The following is a 13,833-nucleotide window of genomic DNA, read 5'->3' on the forward strand; positions in this document are numbered from 1 at the left end:
ACGTGATTCTTTACATTATTTAAATCTTATTAAACTCTACAATTACATCGATTATTAGAGGGACTTTGAAAATCATTCGTTCCGTTATTTTCTATTAAACGTGGCCACAACGCGATTTTTAATTATATTTTAAAACTTATAGAGCTCATTTCATCTTATTCAGCTAATCATGCGCGAAATAGGATATGTATTTTATTCTCAATCATGAAATTCGTATAAAGTCGCGTATTAATCGCAAGTAAATCGGACAGTGAATTTTATGTTTATAAACAATACGGATCACAAATGTTTGCCAAAATATCGTTTGTCATCATTTGTGTGATAATAATTATATCGCACGCGTGTCTATTGATGGTTTCGATTATCATTATAAAAATTATACGTATCTCGCAATCGAATATTCCGATTATTGTCGATTTATTTATTCGTCGCGTTTTCTCGCGAATTTTAAATCGCGATTTATTTAGTAATTTAATTGTTGATTTCGAAGTTTATTCTATCTTTTCATTTTGAATATTTCTTTTGATAATCTATACAAAATGCGCCAGTAATGCAAATACTTTCTTTTACAATCGAAGAAACGATCAATAATTTTATTAATGACTCTTTTGATCACGATTATTTACGTTATATAAAACTTATTAAATTCTGTTATTGCATATCTATTATTAATAATAAATGTCGCGTAATTAATCTTCGCTGATCAGTCTCGTCTGGACTATGTAAAAATTTTTAGTAAATTTTATATTATACGTATATTTTGGACATTTTCGTGTAATAAATTATTCCATGTAATAAATTATTTTGTATTAAATTTCGAATTATATTTTATATTAAATTTGTATTATATTTTGTCATATATTTTGTAATATGTATTTAGCATAAAAATATTATGCATAAAAATATTATATTAAGCATAAAAATATTATGTTGGTATGAAAATTATAATAAAAATATATAAAAATAATGTTAGCTATATTAAAATGGAACATATGAATTCTTCATATTTTATATAAAGGAAGAGACTTAAAATATTTTGCAACATCTATATTTTTCGAGTCTTAATTATAAAAATTTCAGAAGAATCAGTGATTAATTGACAAATTCTATACATGTATTAATAATTAAATTTTTAAATAATTAAAAAAATGATTGATAAATATCAAAGATCAATTTACTGCTAATTAAGAAGATTTATAGAAATACGGTTAAAAATGTTTTTATCCTACAGCAGGCATTTTGTGTTTTGTAAATAAAAAGATATAAATATGACAATGAATATAGAAAAATATTTATTTCATCTTTGAATATTACAGTATCTTTCGCGATTGAATAATTTATTTACTATCAATTTACATACATAAGTATCTTGTTATACAACACTGGTGCTACCGGCATTTCGTGCACATAGCACGGAACAAAACCAGAAATTGTGCACATTATATATTACTCTCTGAGATCATTCATGGACATTGGCTTTGTAGTTCATGTCCACGTTTTCAATGTCCATAGAGGGAGTATCGCTTTCAGGGATCACCTAAAAGCAGGCCATGACATCTCTCAGTCTTCTCTCTGGTCATTCTTATGAAAAATATATGGTTACATTCTTCGAAAGAATGGCTGTGATTGGTCAATAACGTCTAGTAAACTACTCCGGAGCGATTGAACCCGACAAGTCGAAAACGCTATTGGCCACATTCAGCAGACTCAACTACTAAGTAGCAATCGAATATGATTAGTTTCTCCTTTCAGATCCGACCAATCAGCGTCGAATTACATCGGAAAATCTAGTAATGTTGCTCAACTGTTGAGTCTGCTGAATGCGGCCATTAATCCGGCCTTAATCCGGTATAAAAGTGGGCTATGATACCTTCCACTTTCACATCAGTTTTCTTCCTGTCGTTGATGACAAAAAGCACAAGATTACCTCTCATAGTACATGTTATAATTTATGTCAATATTTTGCCGCCAAATCTTACTACATAATTTCGGTCGAAGGATCGAAAATACGTGGAAATTATATTTTGTTTTAAGGTTTTTAATCTTCATTTATATTTAATTAAGTTTAATTATTAATCAAAATAATACGGTATATCAAGATAATACGTGTTCTTAAAATGACATGTACGTATATTTGCATTTTATATTTATTCAATGAACATGTTTTTTCAATAAACTGAATCCTTTTTGCACCTTTAATATTTTAATTGAAACAAGTATATTAGATTATGGACATAAGAGAAAGGAGGATATATAGGGTGCATCTAGGATATAATTTTATATCATATAAGGTTATGTGTAACTAACTTTTTTTAACTTTTTCTTATTATAGCAATTGAAGTAAGGAATTGGACAACAGAATATTATGTCACAAATCAATTATATTGTCAACAAATGTTAGAAAATTCAGATATATTGAAAGAAATACCTTTATTAAACAATGTTCAATTACATGATATCACAGATAAACAATTGGTTAGATTTCGAGGGATGGTCCAGGACATGTATGATCCTGAATATTTTTTTAAACAATACGAAGTGAAAAATACCAAAACTGGGGAGAGTGATATTAGATGTGGAATGTACACAGATGCAGCTCGATGTTTGGTAATCCATTTTCTAGTTTTATCTCTAAATATATTTAGAATATTAGAATTTCTTTATATATATGACTCTGTAGATATATCATTGTGTTGTCCTTATTCTTATATGAATAATGGATATAATTTAGAGTCTAGATTAAAAGTAATATGCAATTCAGGTATGGGATGCTACAAGAATAGCTTATCTCATGTATAATATTGCATACACTTATCTTTATACATGTATAATATTGTACACATGTATAGGAAGTTAAACTTTATAAAACATTTTTGTACAATAACATTTATTAACTTCTATTTTATTTAGTCGGATGAAGAAGTATTTTTTGATTCTAACAAGAACGAACATTCGGAAAGACAAACTTACATTGTAATGTCTATACCTGGCTTAAACAAATGGGCAAAAGAACAAAGTAAATGTACAGAAACAAATGTACAGAAATTTAATTCAATGACACACAATGATAATATGAAGAATAAAAGAAGTCTAGATGATACTGATATTGAGAAAATGGATTGTTCAGAGTCTGTTGCAAAGAAAGAAAAGATTTTGACAAATGATAGCGATATGAACATAAGTAATGCTCGTTCAAAAGTTCAGAGTATACTATCAGAAGAGCACATATTAAACTTTCCTATCCCGATTGATGGAGGAAAAGTTTGCATAGTGAAGGTAAATTATGTAAATTATGCAGTGTTTTGCATATTTTATATATTTTTAAACTTTAAATTTTTTAAATTTCTATTTTATAGATTTATGATGGAACAATTTTAAAATTGAATCAGATTATTGATATAATAGGTTTTATATCATTGGATCCAATGTTAAATACAATTAATTGTTCAGAGGACGAGATGAATGAAGTCAATACTCATAATCCTCCAGCTTCTTTGGTACCTCGGTTACATGCAATAAAGCTGATTGCACTGACAAAATCTGAAATTGTAAATGCTCCAGATATCATATCAAAAGCGCAACTCATTAGAAGTGATTTACACATAATGTTGAGTCAATTATTATTTGGAGATCATTTAGCAGCAGATTATTTAATATGCCACTTACTCTCTATGATGTATGTATTTTATTCTCTTATTATTTAATATTTTTTTTAATATTAAATTTCCATGTCATTTTATTTTTCATAATATTTTTAGATATATGAGGAGAGATTTCTTTTGTCTTGGTGCATTTCCACTAAATATAACAAATTTTCCAGCTAGTAGACTCAAGACATTTCCAAAAGAATTTTATAATTTTTTAACATTACTTGTAAAGAAAAGTCACTTTTTGGAAGTGACTTTAGAAAATTTGAATGAATTAGCTTTAATTCCAAAGTAAGTTTATCTTATTATACTTGTGTTACATACTTGTATATATTATCGAATAACTTTGTATTATTTCTCTTAGAAAGGATTATGAATGCAACAGATTGACAAGTGGTATTCTTCAATTAAGCGATAGTACACATCTTGTGTTAGATGAGACCGGTTTAAGCACTGGTGAACTAAGTGTCACTGGCAAGGAAAACTATAAAGCTCTTTCGGATCTGCTTATGTTTCAAAAACTGACATATGACTTCAAATATTATTCAATGGAATATGAAACAGATATCCCAATTTTAATTTTTTCTGATGTAAAGTCGTTTATTCCTGTAAGTATTTGTTTCACAAAAGAAATTGCATCTTATCCAAAAATTAATCTATGAAACGTTTATTTATAGTGCCCTATTCAAGTTAAGCTAAATATTGATACAGAATCAGAAACTATATATAGTCAAGTAATTGAAGCTGCATATCAGTACTTAAACGATGAAACTCGATTAACGAATATTCGCCAATACTTGGAAGTCTTTAGACATACAGATTTTGTTTTCAACGAAGAAATCACAAAAGTATGTAATCATATATTTTCATTGATTTTTAACATTAACATCTATGTTTATTTTGTTTTATGAATTTTATCATATATTTAATTTTTCTTTTAGATATTATTTTTTATACTTGATGTGTACTATTATGTGTTTTATATTACTTTTTTTTATATTTTAGATCATCCAAGATGATTTTGTCGAGATGCGAAGCATGAATAAGAATATAAGTATGGATAATCTGCACTCATTAATGGTTTTTGCTAGATTAATGTCCTTATCCTATGGACAGACAACACTAGATATAGAATGCTGGAAGAAAACTGTACAATTGGAAATGGAGAGAATGAGCAGGTTACCGCAGCGTGGAAGATAATAAATTCTAGGAGAAGAAGCAACACAAGTATTTATTTTGTTTCATATATGTTTTTCGAAATTATTTTATATAATACTGATAAAAAAGCTATATTTTTACATTTTACACTTTTCTACTGTTAATTACTCTATAAAAGGAAAGAAGTTTATAACTTAACTTTTATGCTATTTACATGCAAATCACATATTACATATTCAGTAAATAAAACTTTACTAATCTCTCTCTTATATGATTTATATGAATATTATTTATATATTGGCTATAATCCATTTCGCAAATTTTAAAATTTAGATATATGTCGTTACATTTATCCGAAATGGAACTAGCATATCAATGATCTTTATTGGTTTCTTTGAAGATATTTCTAGTAGAAATATTTCCAAAAATTTTATTTTTTTTCTATAGTAGATATATTTATATTAATATATTCAAATGCACGTATATGTATATATGTGCAAGGGATGCAGAAGCTTAATATTAAAAATTCAAAACATTTGAAATATAGTATTGTATAATACATACATTAATAAATTTATTTCTTCGATTACATAGACGAATATATTAGAGTGAATGGTACACAATCTATGTAGTTGCCATATAAGTAAATTTAAGGAATGGTTTTTCTCGATTGTCATACTTCTCTTTGAAAAGTAACCAAAAGGAAAACTTCTCTTATATGGTTTAAAATTTATCTTACATTTTCGATTTTTCGACCTAAATCTTTAATGTCTTATAGTAAGGACATTTTAATATGTATAATAGATATATAGTAAAAAAAATACTTTTATAATCTATTTTGTCAAAAATACACTAAAAATTAGCAATACAGTTTTTGAATATGGTAAATCTATTATCTCCCACAGATATATTTTTTATTTATTTTGATGATAATTCTATCATTTTTGTTATATATATAAATCTAGTCTAATTGCAAAAATATTTATCCGAAAAGTAGAAAATGTAACAAAATCTTTCATTACTGTTCACTCGAGACATTGAAACACTAAAAATTATCCTTACAATTTTAAAAAAATTGTTTTATTAAGGTATAAATTTCATTAATCGAAACGTGAGATTCGAATGTCACAACTTTAGTCTGCATTGCAAAATTTCGTGATTTTTATATAGATATAGATGTTAAAAATGTAAACTCTGTCCTTTTTCAATTTTTTTCTCTCCCCTTTTAAATATATTTTTTCCTTTTTATATACTATAGTTAAAAAAATGTTTCTGTATTATTTTATGCACGTGTATGTCCCGTTTCGTCGAGGTATGCATTATCGAGGACTCTTTGCACAGCATGCATGTCTTTAGCCCTGTTGAACCTTTCTTCGCGTTCCCTTTGAACACGTTCCAATCCTTTCTTAGCGGCTTGAGCGTATCTCTTAGAAAGTGCAACTTCCCCTTTCGCTCCTGGAATGTGACCGGTATAACCGACAATTGGCGGTCTTTCCGGAGAGACATGATAATCTGTAATCATAAGAATAATAATAATGACAATAGTTTCTTGGCATTAATGTTTCGCTTTAAACTTATAACTTATTTATTTTGATTGTTTGAAAATGGAATAAATATGCATTTAAAATCATATATTGACATACTACGCATTGGGTTGGAAATGATCGATAAGCTACTGAAGCATAAATACCAAAACTTTTTCTGTCTCTATCATAACCGTGGTCGATCTCGATGTCCACGTTATCTGTTCTTGCTCGAGATAGAAGATTTCTCGGATCTGTTCGCTCGGCATGAGCCCTCATTGCATCACGTCGTGCTCTCAGTTTCATTTGTGCCTCATGCCATTCTTTGGCACCGACTTCTACAGCTTTCATAAAGGGTAAACCATAACTGTTGTTGAAGCCAGGAATATATCCTGTGTGATAAATCAATATCAAACATAATTCGCATTAAACAAGAAAGAAAGAAAGAGAGAATACGTCATATGAAATCTTTTTAAAATTTATAAATAAAGAAAACTAGATTTTTTTATACATGTAAACAAAAAAATATTATAAATTTTTAAGATGATTATAATAAATCAGATAATAAATAAAATGAATAATTTAAATAGAATTTTTAAATTTAAGTGGAAAATAAATTGCTTATGTTTTTTATTTTATTTATTTTATTTATTATTTATTATTTTTTTTATTTTATTTATTTTATTACGTGATTACGCTTATGATTTTTTCCTTACATGATTCATATGTTGAATGAATTATATTGAGTATGCCAAATGATAATTATAAAACAAAATTTATTTTAGTTTCTATATAGCTTCTATTGCTTTTATATATTAAATTTTATAAATCTTTTGATAAATAACATATAGTGTAAAGTAAATAATATAATATTACACAAAATTTGGTAGTTTAATATTAATTAATAAAAAAAATTATCAAACGGATATTTTATATCATTGAAATATTCAGGATTGAAAATTTGATTCTACGTATTCTCACTTTCTTAGTGGGTCGATGATATAGTTAAAATTTTGCTCGCCATGCATGAGTTGTAATTTGCAAACTGTTAATTACAAACAATTTAAGTTGATCGGTTAATGCTCACTAATCGCGTTCATTGAAGGTCAAAGTGATTTCGTTCTACATTGGTATTCTGAAGCGATGAAAGAAAATTTATAGATGTGTGTGTGTGTGCTACTTTATTTTTTTTAATCATATTTTTTTATTAACTTGACATTGGCTTTTCGTAATGGCCAATATATGTAGCAAGTTTTTAAATTTTATAATTCAATATTTTAATAATTAATAATTAATATTTTTATATTAATTTTTGTGTTAAGTAAAAATGTAAAATGAAAGAGGAAATAATTTAAAAAAATCTTTTTGGTTCTTTTATCTTTTTAGTTTAGAATCTTTTATTAATACTAAATAAAATTATAAGGATACATTACAATATTTTAACACTCATTTTTAAAAATAATTTTTGCGGACTATACATATATTTATTATTTTTTATATTACCAGTGTATCCTAGAATGTATGGAGGTGCCTTATATAATCTAGCCTCGTTGTTCCAGTCTCTTTTAATTTCTTTAACCTGAGGACTTGATAATTCATTTTCTCCACCAGAATTTGGTTTATATGGTCCAGTCTTGAGGATTTTCTTTTCTAATAATTCCTGTGTAACAGCATATTAAAGTTAAATTTTTAAACGCATCATTTAGTTATATGAGGTATTTTGTAATTATTTATATTTTTTACAAGTATATACGTTTTCCTTGTTTATGCAATTTGTTGTTAGAAATTATACAGTTTCCATTATAATTTTTTTCGATGCCTTTAAAGATTATTTTTACCTTCATTATTTCTTCCGTATTCGCTCCAAATCTTTTTCCAACACGAAATTTAAGCGTAGGACAATGACCTGTGTATCTAAAAGTATATATACATATACAGTTTATGATAAACATAGAATACATAATTTTAAAACATAAATTTATTAAATAATAATATTTTATGTTGAAGCATTTTTTTCAATAAAAATACAAAACACAACTTTAATTATTTTGTAATATAATGATATTTATGTATATCTAGTAGTTTTATATCATGATTTACTATTCTCTCTTTTTTCTTTATTACTTCATTATTTTATTCAATATAATCTTCACACTAGCATAAAGCATAATAGATTAATTGATAGATTATTTTTTTCTTATATTTGCAGTTTTTAATTTTTCATGATAAAAAGATATACAAAAATATGCTGAGATAATAGTATATGATTCATTATGCAAACTTGTTTTCTTGTTTCTCACATAAAACGTGCATTTCTATATAATTCCTCAAATTCTTTAAATTGCGATTATATTAATATGTGTGTTACAGATATATGTATCAGCACATTATTTAATTTTCGCGTTTATAAAAAAAGGTCAACTAATATACTAGAAGATTTTTTTATCAATTTCTAGTCTACTTTTCCATGATTGAAGTATATAATGTGGCGTGCAAAATTACTATCACTTTAACAATTGCTGATCTATTACTAATATGCACATGTTATAGGCGCTTTTCTGTCTAATAAAGCATGTCCAATTTCTAAAATGTTGTGTGTATACATATATATGCATGCATGAAATGTTTTTTTTATTATAAGTAAAATAAATAAATAAATAGTAAATCTACGATTAAAATAATGATCTACATATCATTTATTAAAACAATTAATATTTTATTTATTATATTACATAATTTCTAATGTTTATGCATTAATTATATGCATTATATGCATTAATTTATGGACTACTTCGAAATTCGGGATAATTTTAATATTGATCTAATAATTCGCATTCTCCACATTTATCTAATTGATTTACTCTCATTAATTATAAGCATCACTTTAAATGTGTCTGAAAGAATGGTGTATCACGGCCAATCCCTAAATAAAGTAATCGCAGAACCATAAAAGCGGACTACCGGTGACCCAGTAAATCGAGTCTTCATTTTGTAGCGGTCACGGTGGAATAACCAGCGACATACATAATCGAAGTCACTCCTATTCGGTTGTCATGTGTGTCTCGATTCTGCTATGAGATATACATAAATCATATCTAGGTCGTTGCACCATCTTAGCATATCACAAGATCAGTGTCAGGGAAAAGAGATCGTGTAATAGATTTTTCTGAATTTAAGAGTGACTAAATTTATTTGTTATTGCAACTCCGCACAAAAATGCTTTATTTACAAAAAATATCTTCATCTTTTTTATAATTTAAAATTTGATAGTGGTATGTGATATTTTAATTAAATAGAAATTAAGATTGGTTTAAAATCCATTTATAAATCAAGATTGATACTTCTTAAATATTTTGTGAAATACAAATATAAAACTTTTTTCACGAAAAGAGAAAGAACCAAAGCCCCATGATCACTCACTGACGTGTTATCAATCATTTCTTGCTATCTATTTTTATCATGATAAAAAAGCTAGCAGAAATTTAACTTAAAATTTCTTTTTTTTTAGATATTTTTTTCGAACTGTTTATCGGCTTTGATGTGCATTTTTTCATTCGGATCAATATGTTGGGATTACAGTAAATCACGATAAATAGTCAGAAGTGATCTACCATAAACGAGGATAGTTTTACATGTGATATTGTTTGCGTGTATGTGGGGGTGTAAATTGGCACGGTACCAAGCACGGTGCTCTAACGCTTTCGTTCATGTGCGATTTCGAGGTCAATATTGTGGGAATGCATGTTTCCGGGAGTTCCGTCCGGCTAATTTAAATCCGATCTAATCTCTGAAACGAAACATGCCGGCTGCTTCGATTTTCTCGCCCGATGTCGGTGCAATCGGTAAATATTGCAAATGCATAATGCATTTGGCGCACATACATTATGTATTAAAGTGACTCTTTTTAGTATGTTGATATACCCAAAATCTTAATTGTTATATAGGATATCAAAGGTCGTAAGCATATCTCGTTTTAATAATTTTAATTAATAGATACTTTGGCAAAACATTATATATTGCTTTGAGATTTATTTTTATTTAAACTTTTGCTTTAAGATTTAAATTTGATAATTGTTTGATATTGTATTCAACATTATGATATATTGATGTCACGGTCCAACGACTTTCGAAATTCATTGGTTTAGATGCCGTTTTTGCAGCTTCTATTCGGTTCAAGATCGGAGATCGCTTGAAATCGTTGCTTGCGAAAAGAAAAATTCGAATTAAATCTCGTGCAGAACAAGCATCCTTGAAAAACTTTCAATAATAATAATTTTATTGCAGAATCAATTTCACGCTTTCTATATTTTTACCAAGTTCATAAAATTTAAATACGTTTTATCATTTATTTAGAAATTTAGATTAGTAAAAATTTAATTATTTAAAAATAATTTAGTTTTAATACTAGTACATAAAGAAGGATTTCACGTTAAAAAATTGAAAGCTCTCAAGGAATATTAGAAACAATTTAAAAAAAATTGTGATAAACTTTTAAAATACTTTTAATCTCTCATAGATAAAAACATATAAATTAAAATTTTTATTACTTTAATTTTTCAAGTTAATATTGACAGTTCTAATATTGACAATATTCCATATTTCTAAATGTTTCAATATTAACTTATAGTTTTTATTTAATATTAATTTGTAGTTTTTTAATGAATATTTGTCAGTTAATTATTTCTATTGCCATAATAAACTAATAAAAATAGGAATTTATTTTTCTTTATGATTTTATAAAATTCGGACTTCTATGAATTTTATTGACTTAGATGAGTGCATTATAAGATAGTGTAATTAAAGATATAATTAAGTATAGAATCTAGCTATAATGTATAATTATAATTAATACACATTAGAATATAATGTGTATTATAACTATATATAGCTTTTAAATATTCTCTATCCACTCATTATACATGATATATTTATTTGTTATAAGTGTCTAATATATAAAATGAGTAAAAAATAAAGAAAATAAAAAGAAGTTGATATTTACTCATACATTTAACAAATCTTTAAATATAAAAATTAATTAAAGATTATTATATCGTATATAATATTTGCAATTGCAAGTTTTTTTTGTTGAAACGCTATGGATTTGCATTACGCAACACAATGAATAATGCTGACGAAACATTTAGTACTAAGATGACAAAACCGTAAATTCAATTAGATTCTTATAATTCATTGAACTAATCCTAGCAGTGAAATTATAAAGTTCTAGCATTCAAGAGAATAATATTGTATTATTAACTTCTTGTTTTATATATATATATGTGTGTGTGTGTGTGTGTGTATAAGCAACCTATTAATTTTTAAATTTTATTTTAATTTTACGTTGTGTTAATTAAAGTTTTAGTATTTTATATTTATCGAAAATATTTTTTATATTTTCAGTATGTGTGTGTGTGTGTGTATAAAATAAATTTACGAAATACGTGCATATTGTCAGCAAAATGTTAATAGTTCCATAAATGTAAATGAAGTATACGAATTAATTAATCAGGAAGAAACATTAATGCTGTTCTGAAAGTATGTATGAAAAACATGGACTTACCCAGGTAAATGAGCTCCATAACTTTGCCGAAAAAATTGCTTTCTCTGCTCCTCACAGACCGGATCGAACACCATTTTCTTCGTTATAAATATTTATTATAAACAAGTTACAATCCGATGATATTCATTGAGTTTCCTGAGCTTTTCTTCATGTTTTCCTCTTTCTTTTCTTTTTTCCGTTAATTAAATATGCATCTTTATTGGAATATAGTATTACAAAAGAATTTTTTTTATCGTCCACAATGTCTTATTTATGTCTTATTCATCCAGTGAAAATCCATTTTTTATCTGCTGTATTAATTGCAGTTTGCAACGATCAATCACTATTGAACGAAATCGATCTCACCAGATTCGTCATTGGTTAGTGTCCCGATCGGATAACACTTTCTTCTATAGAATTGTTACCTCTCCAAGAGCTCTAAGAGATCGTCAAGATTGCAATCATATGGCTTACTTCTGAAGATTATAGACTCTGTCGAATATTGTGCCAAAGATGATCAGCTGATTGGAAGCAACTATCGTTTGAGTCATTAGAAATTAGGAAGATCGATCGACAATCCGATGTGTCAATTTCGACGGTGATCGTGCAACGTGCACTGCACGCGGCTGCCGTCAGTGAAACAAGACTGCACATAGCCGGCCCGAAGATACATAATCCGAGCTATGTCCTACTAAAGGTAGAGGATCCCCTCCAGCTCGACGTTCGCGCGAGTCTCTCTTAAGGGATTCGACATGGGGACGTGTTAGCGCATCCGTACTGCTTAATCGTGCGGAATAGTTCAGGCTTTGATACCCGCGAGTTACATTCACTCTTAAAGCATGTTACCAGTCGTTAGTCCTTTGTTGTCTTCTGTGTGAACTCGATATAGTAGTTTAGAATAATAATGCTGCGTTATATTTAGGATTTTGCTTGTTTTTTGTACATTCAATATTGTAATTTACAGCAATGAATATGTTTTTGAACACTAAATATAATAAACAAATTAACATTGATTGGCATTAATTGTCAAGTCTTCATTATCGGTGTAATCAGTTCATGGTCATAATGTATTGTGTTTATAACTGTATATTCATTTCTTTATGGTAGCAATTTTTATAATAATTATATATACATATTATATGCATACTTCTGCTAAAAAATTGATAAGAGAATGATTGAAAACAAATTAACGTTGATTGGCATTAATTGTCAAGTCTTCATTATCGGTGTAGTCAGTTCATGGTCATAATGTATTGTGTTTAGAACTGTATATTCATTTCTTTATGGTAGCAATTTTTATAATTATATATACATATATATATATATATATATATACTGTGTATCTGTTTAAAAAATGATAAGAGAATGATTGAAAGGATTTTTGTGATTATAAATATAAAATATATATAAACAGTAAAAAATATATATATATATATTACTGTTATATATATATATATATATATATATATATATATATATATATATATATATATATATATATATATATATATATGACATTGAATGTGCAATAATTCGAATAATTATTGATATTGTTATATATATATATGATATTGAATGTGCAATAATTCGAATAATTATTGAATTTTACTTACTAAGAAAATGAAAGTAGTGAAAGTCTCTCATTGAGATCATCGAGATCTATCGCGTGGATCTTGTATTTTCTTTTTAGTATTTATTATTCTACTTTTAATACCCTCAATTCAGAATCATGATTATTGTTTAGTTTACTAAAAAGGCGCGCACGCTTTCTCGTTTCTTTCGCGTTGCATCGGTAACTAGGAAACACTTAAGTAGCAAGCGACGGTCTCCGGAGTAACTCTGCCTTGGCAAAAAATCGATATAGAGGGGTTGAATGCATCACTCATTTCTCACGGAAGCCGTCTCTCAGTGAGTATAAGTATCATAAGACTATACAATGTTTATAATTTTTATAATATTTTTATGA

At 27.1% G+C, this 13,833-nt stretch overlaps 2 protein-coding genes across 5 annotated transcripts; one reads left to right on the top strand and one right to left on the bottom strand.

The window, feature by feature from the left end:
• The first annotated feature begins 1,820 nt into the window (after positions 1-1,820).
• Positions 1,821-13,161, top strand: LOC145962903 (mini-chromosome maintenance complex-binding protein). 4 transcript variants are annotated; one of them, XM_083084380.1, is made up of 9 exons: positions 1,821-2,124; positions 2,333-2,607; positions 2,911-3,276; positions 3,357-3,676; positions 3,759-3,938; positions 4,012-4,255; positions 4,325-4,495; positions 4,653-4,874; positions 12,194-13,161. In XM_083084380.1, the coding sequence occupies exons 1-8, from the start codon at positions 2,118-2,120 to the stop codon at positions 4,845-4,847; spliced, it is 1,758 nt and encodes a 585-aa protein (XP_082940506.1). In that variant the 5' UTR covers positions 1,821-2,117; the 3' UTR covers positions 4,848-4,874; positions 12,194-13,161. The 4 variants fall into 4 exon arrangements, with proteins under 4 accessions (XP_082940506.1, XP_082940507.1, XP_082940505.1 ...); XM_083084381.1 differs by lacking the exon at positions 12,194-13,161 and adding an exon at positions 9,837-10,746; XM_083084379.1 differs by lacking the exon at positions 12,194-13,161 and having other exon boundaries at positions 4,653-5,074.
• Ip6k (Inositol hexakisphosphate kinase) lies at positions 5,697-12,717 on the bottom strand. The gene is made up of 5 exons (XM_083084384.1): positions 11,889-12,717; positions 8,167-8,242; positions 7,832-7,988; positions 6,496-6,720; positions 5,697-6,317 (listed from the first exon to the last, which is right to left on the bottom strand). The coding sequence occupies exons 1-5, from the start codon at positions 11,960-11,962 to the stop codon at positions 6,088-6,090; spliced, it is 762 nt and encodes a 253-aa protein (XP_082940510.1). The 5' UTR covers positions 11,963-12,717; the 3' UTR covers positions 5,697-6,087.
• Positions 13,162-13,833: the final 672 nt, after the last annotated feature.

The sequence above is a fragment of the Camponotus vicinus genome, unplaced genomic scaffold, assembly GCF_025532165.1.
Source record: "Camponotus vicinus isolate PSW18456_S1 unplaced genomic scaffold, iyCamVici1.0 SCAF_12, whole genome shotgun sequence".
In the NCBI taxonomy this organism is placed as follows: domain Eukaryota; kingdom Metazoa; phylum Arthropoda; class Insecta; order Hymenoptera; family Formicidae; genus Camponotus; species Camponotus vicinus.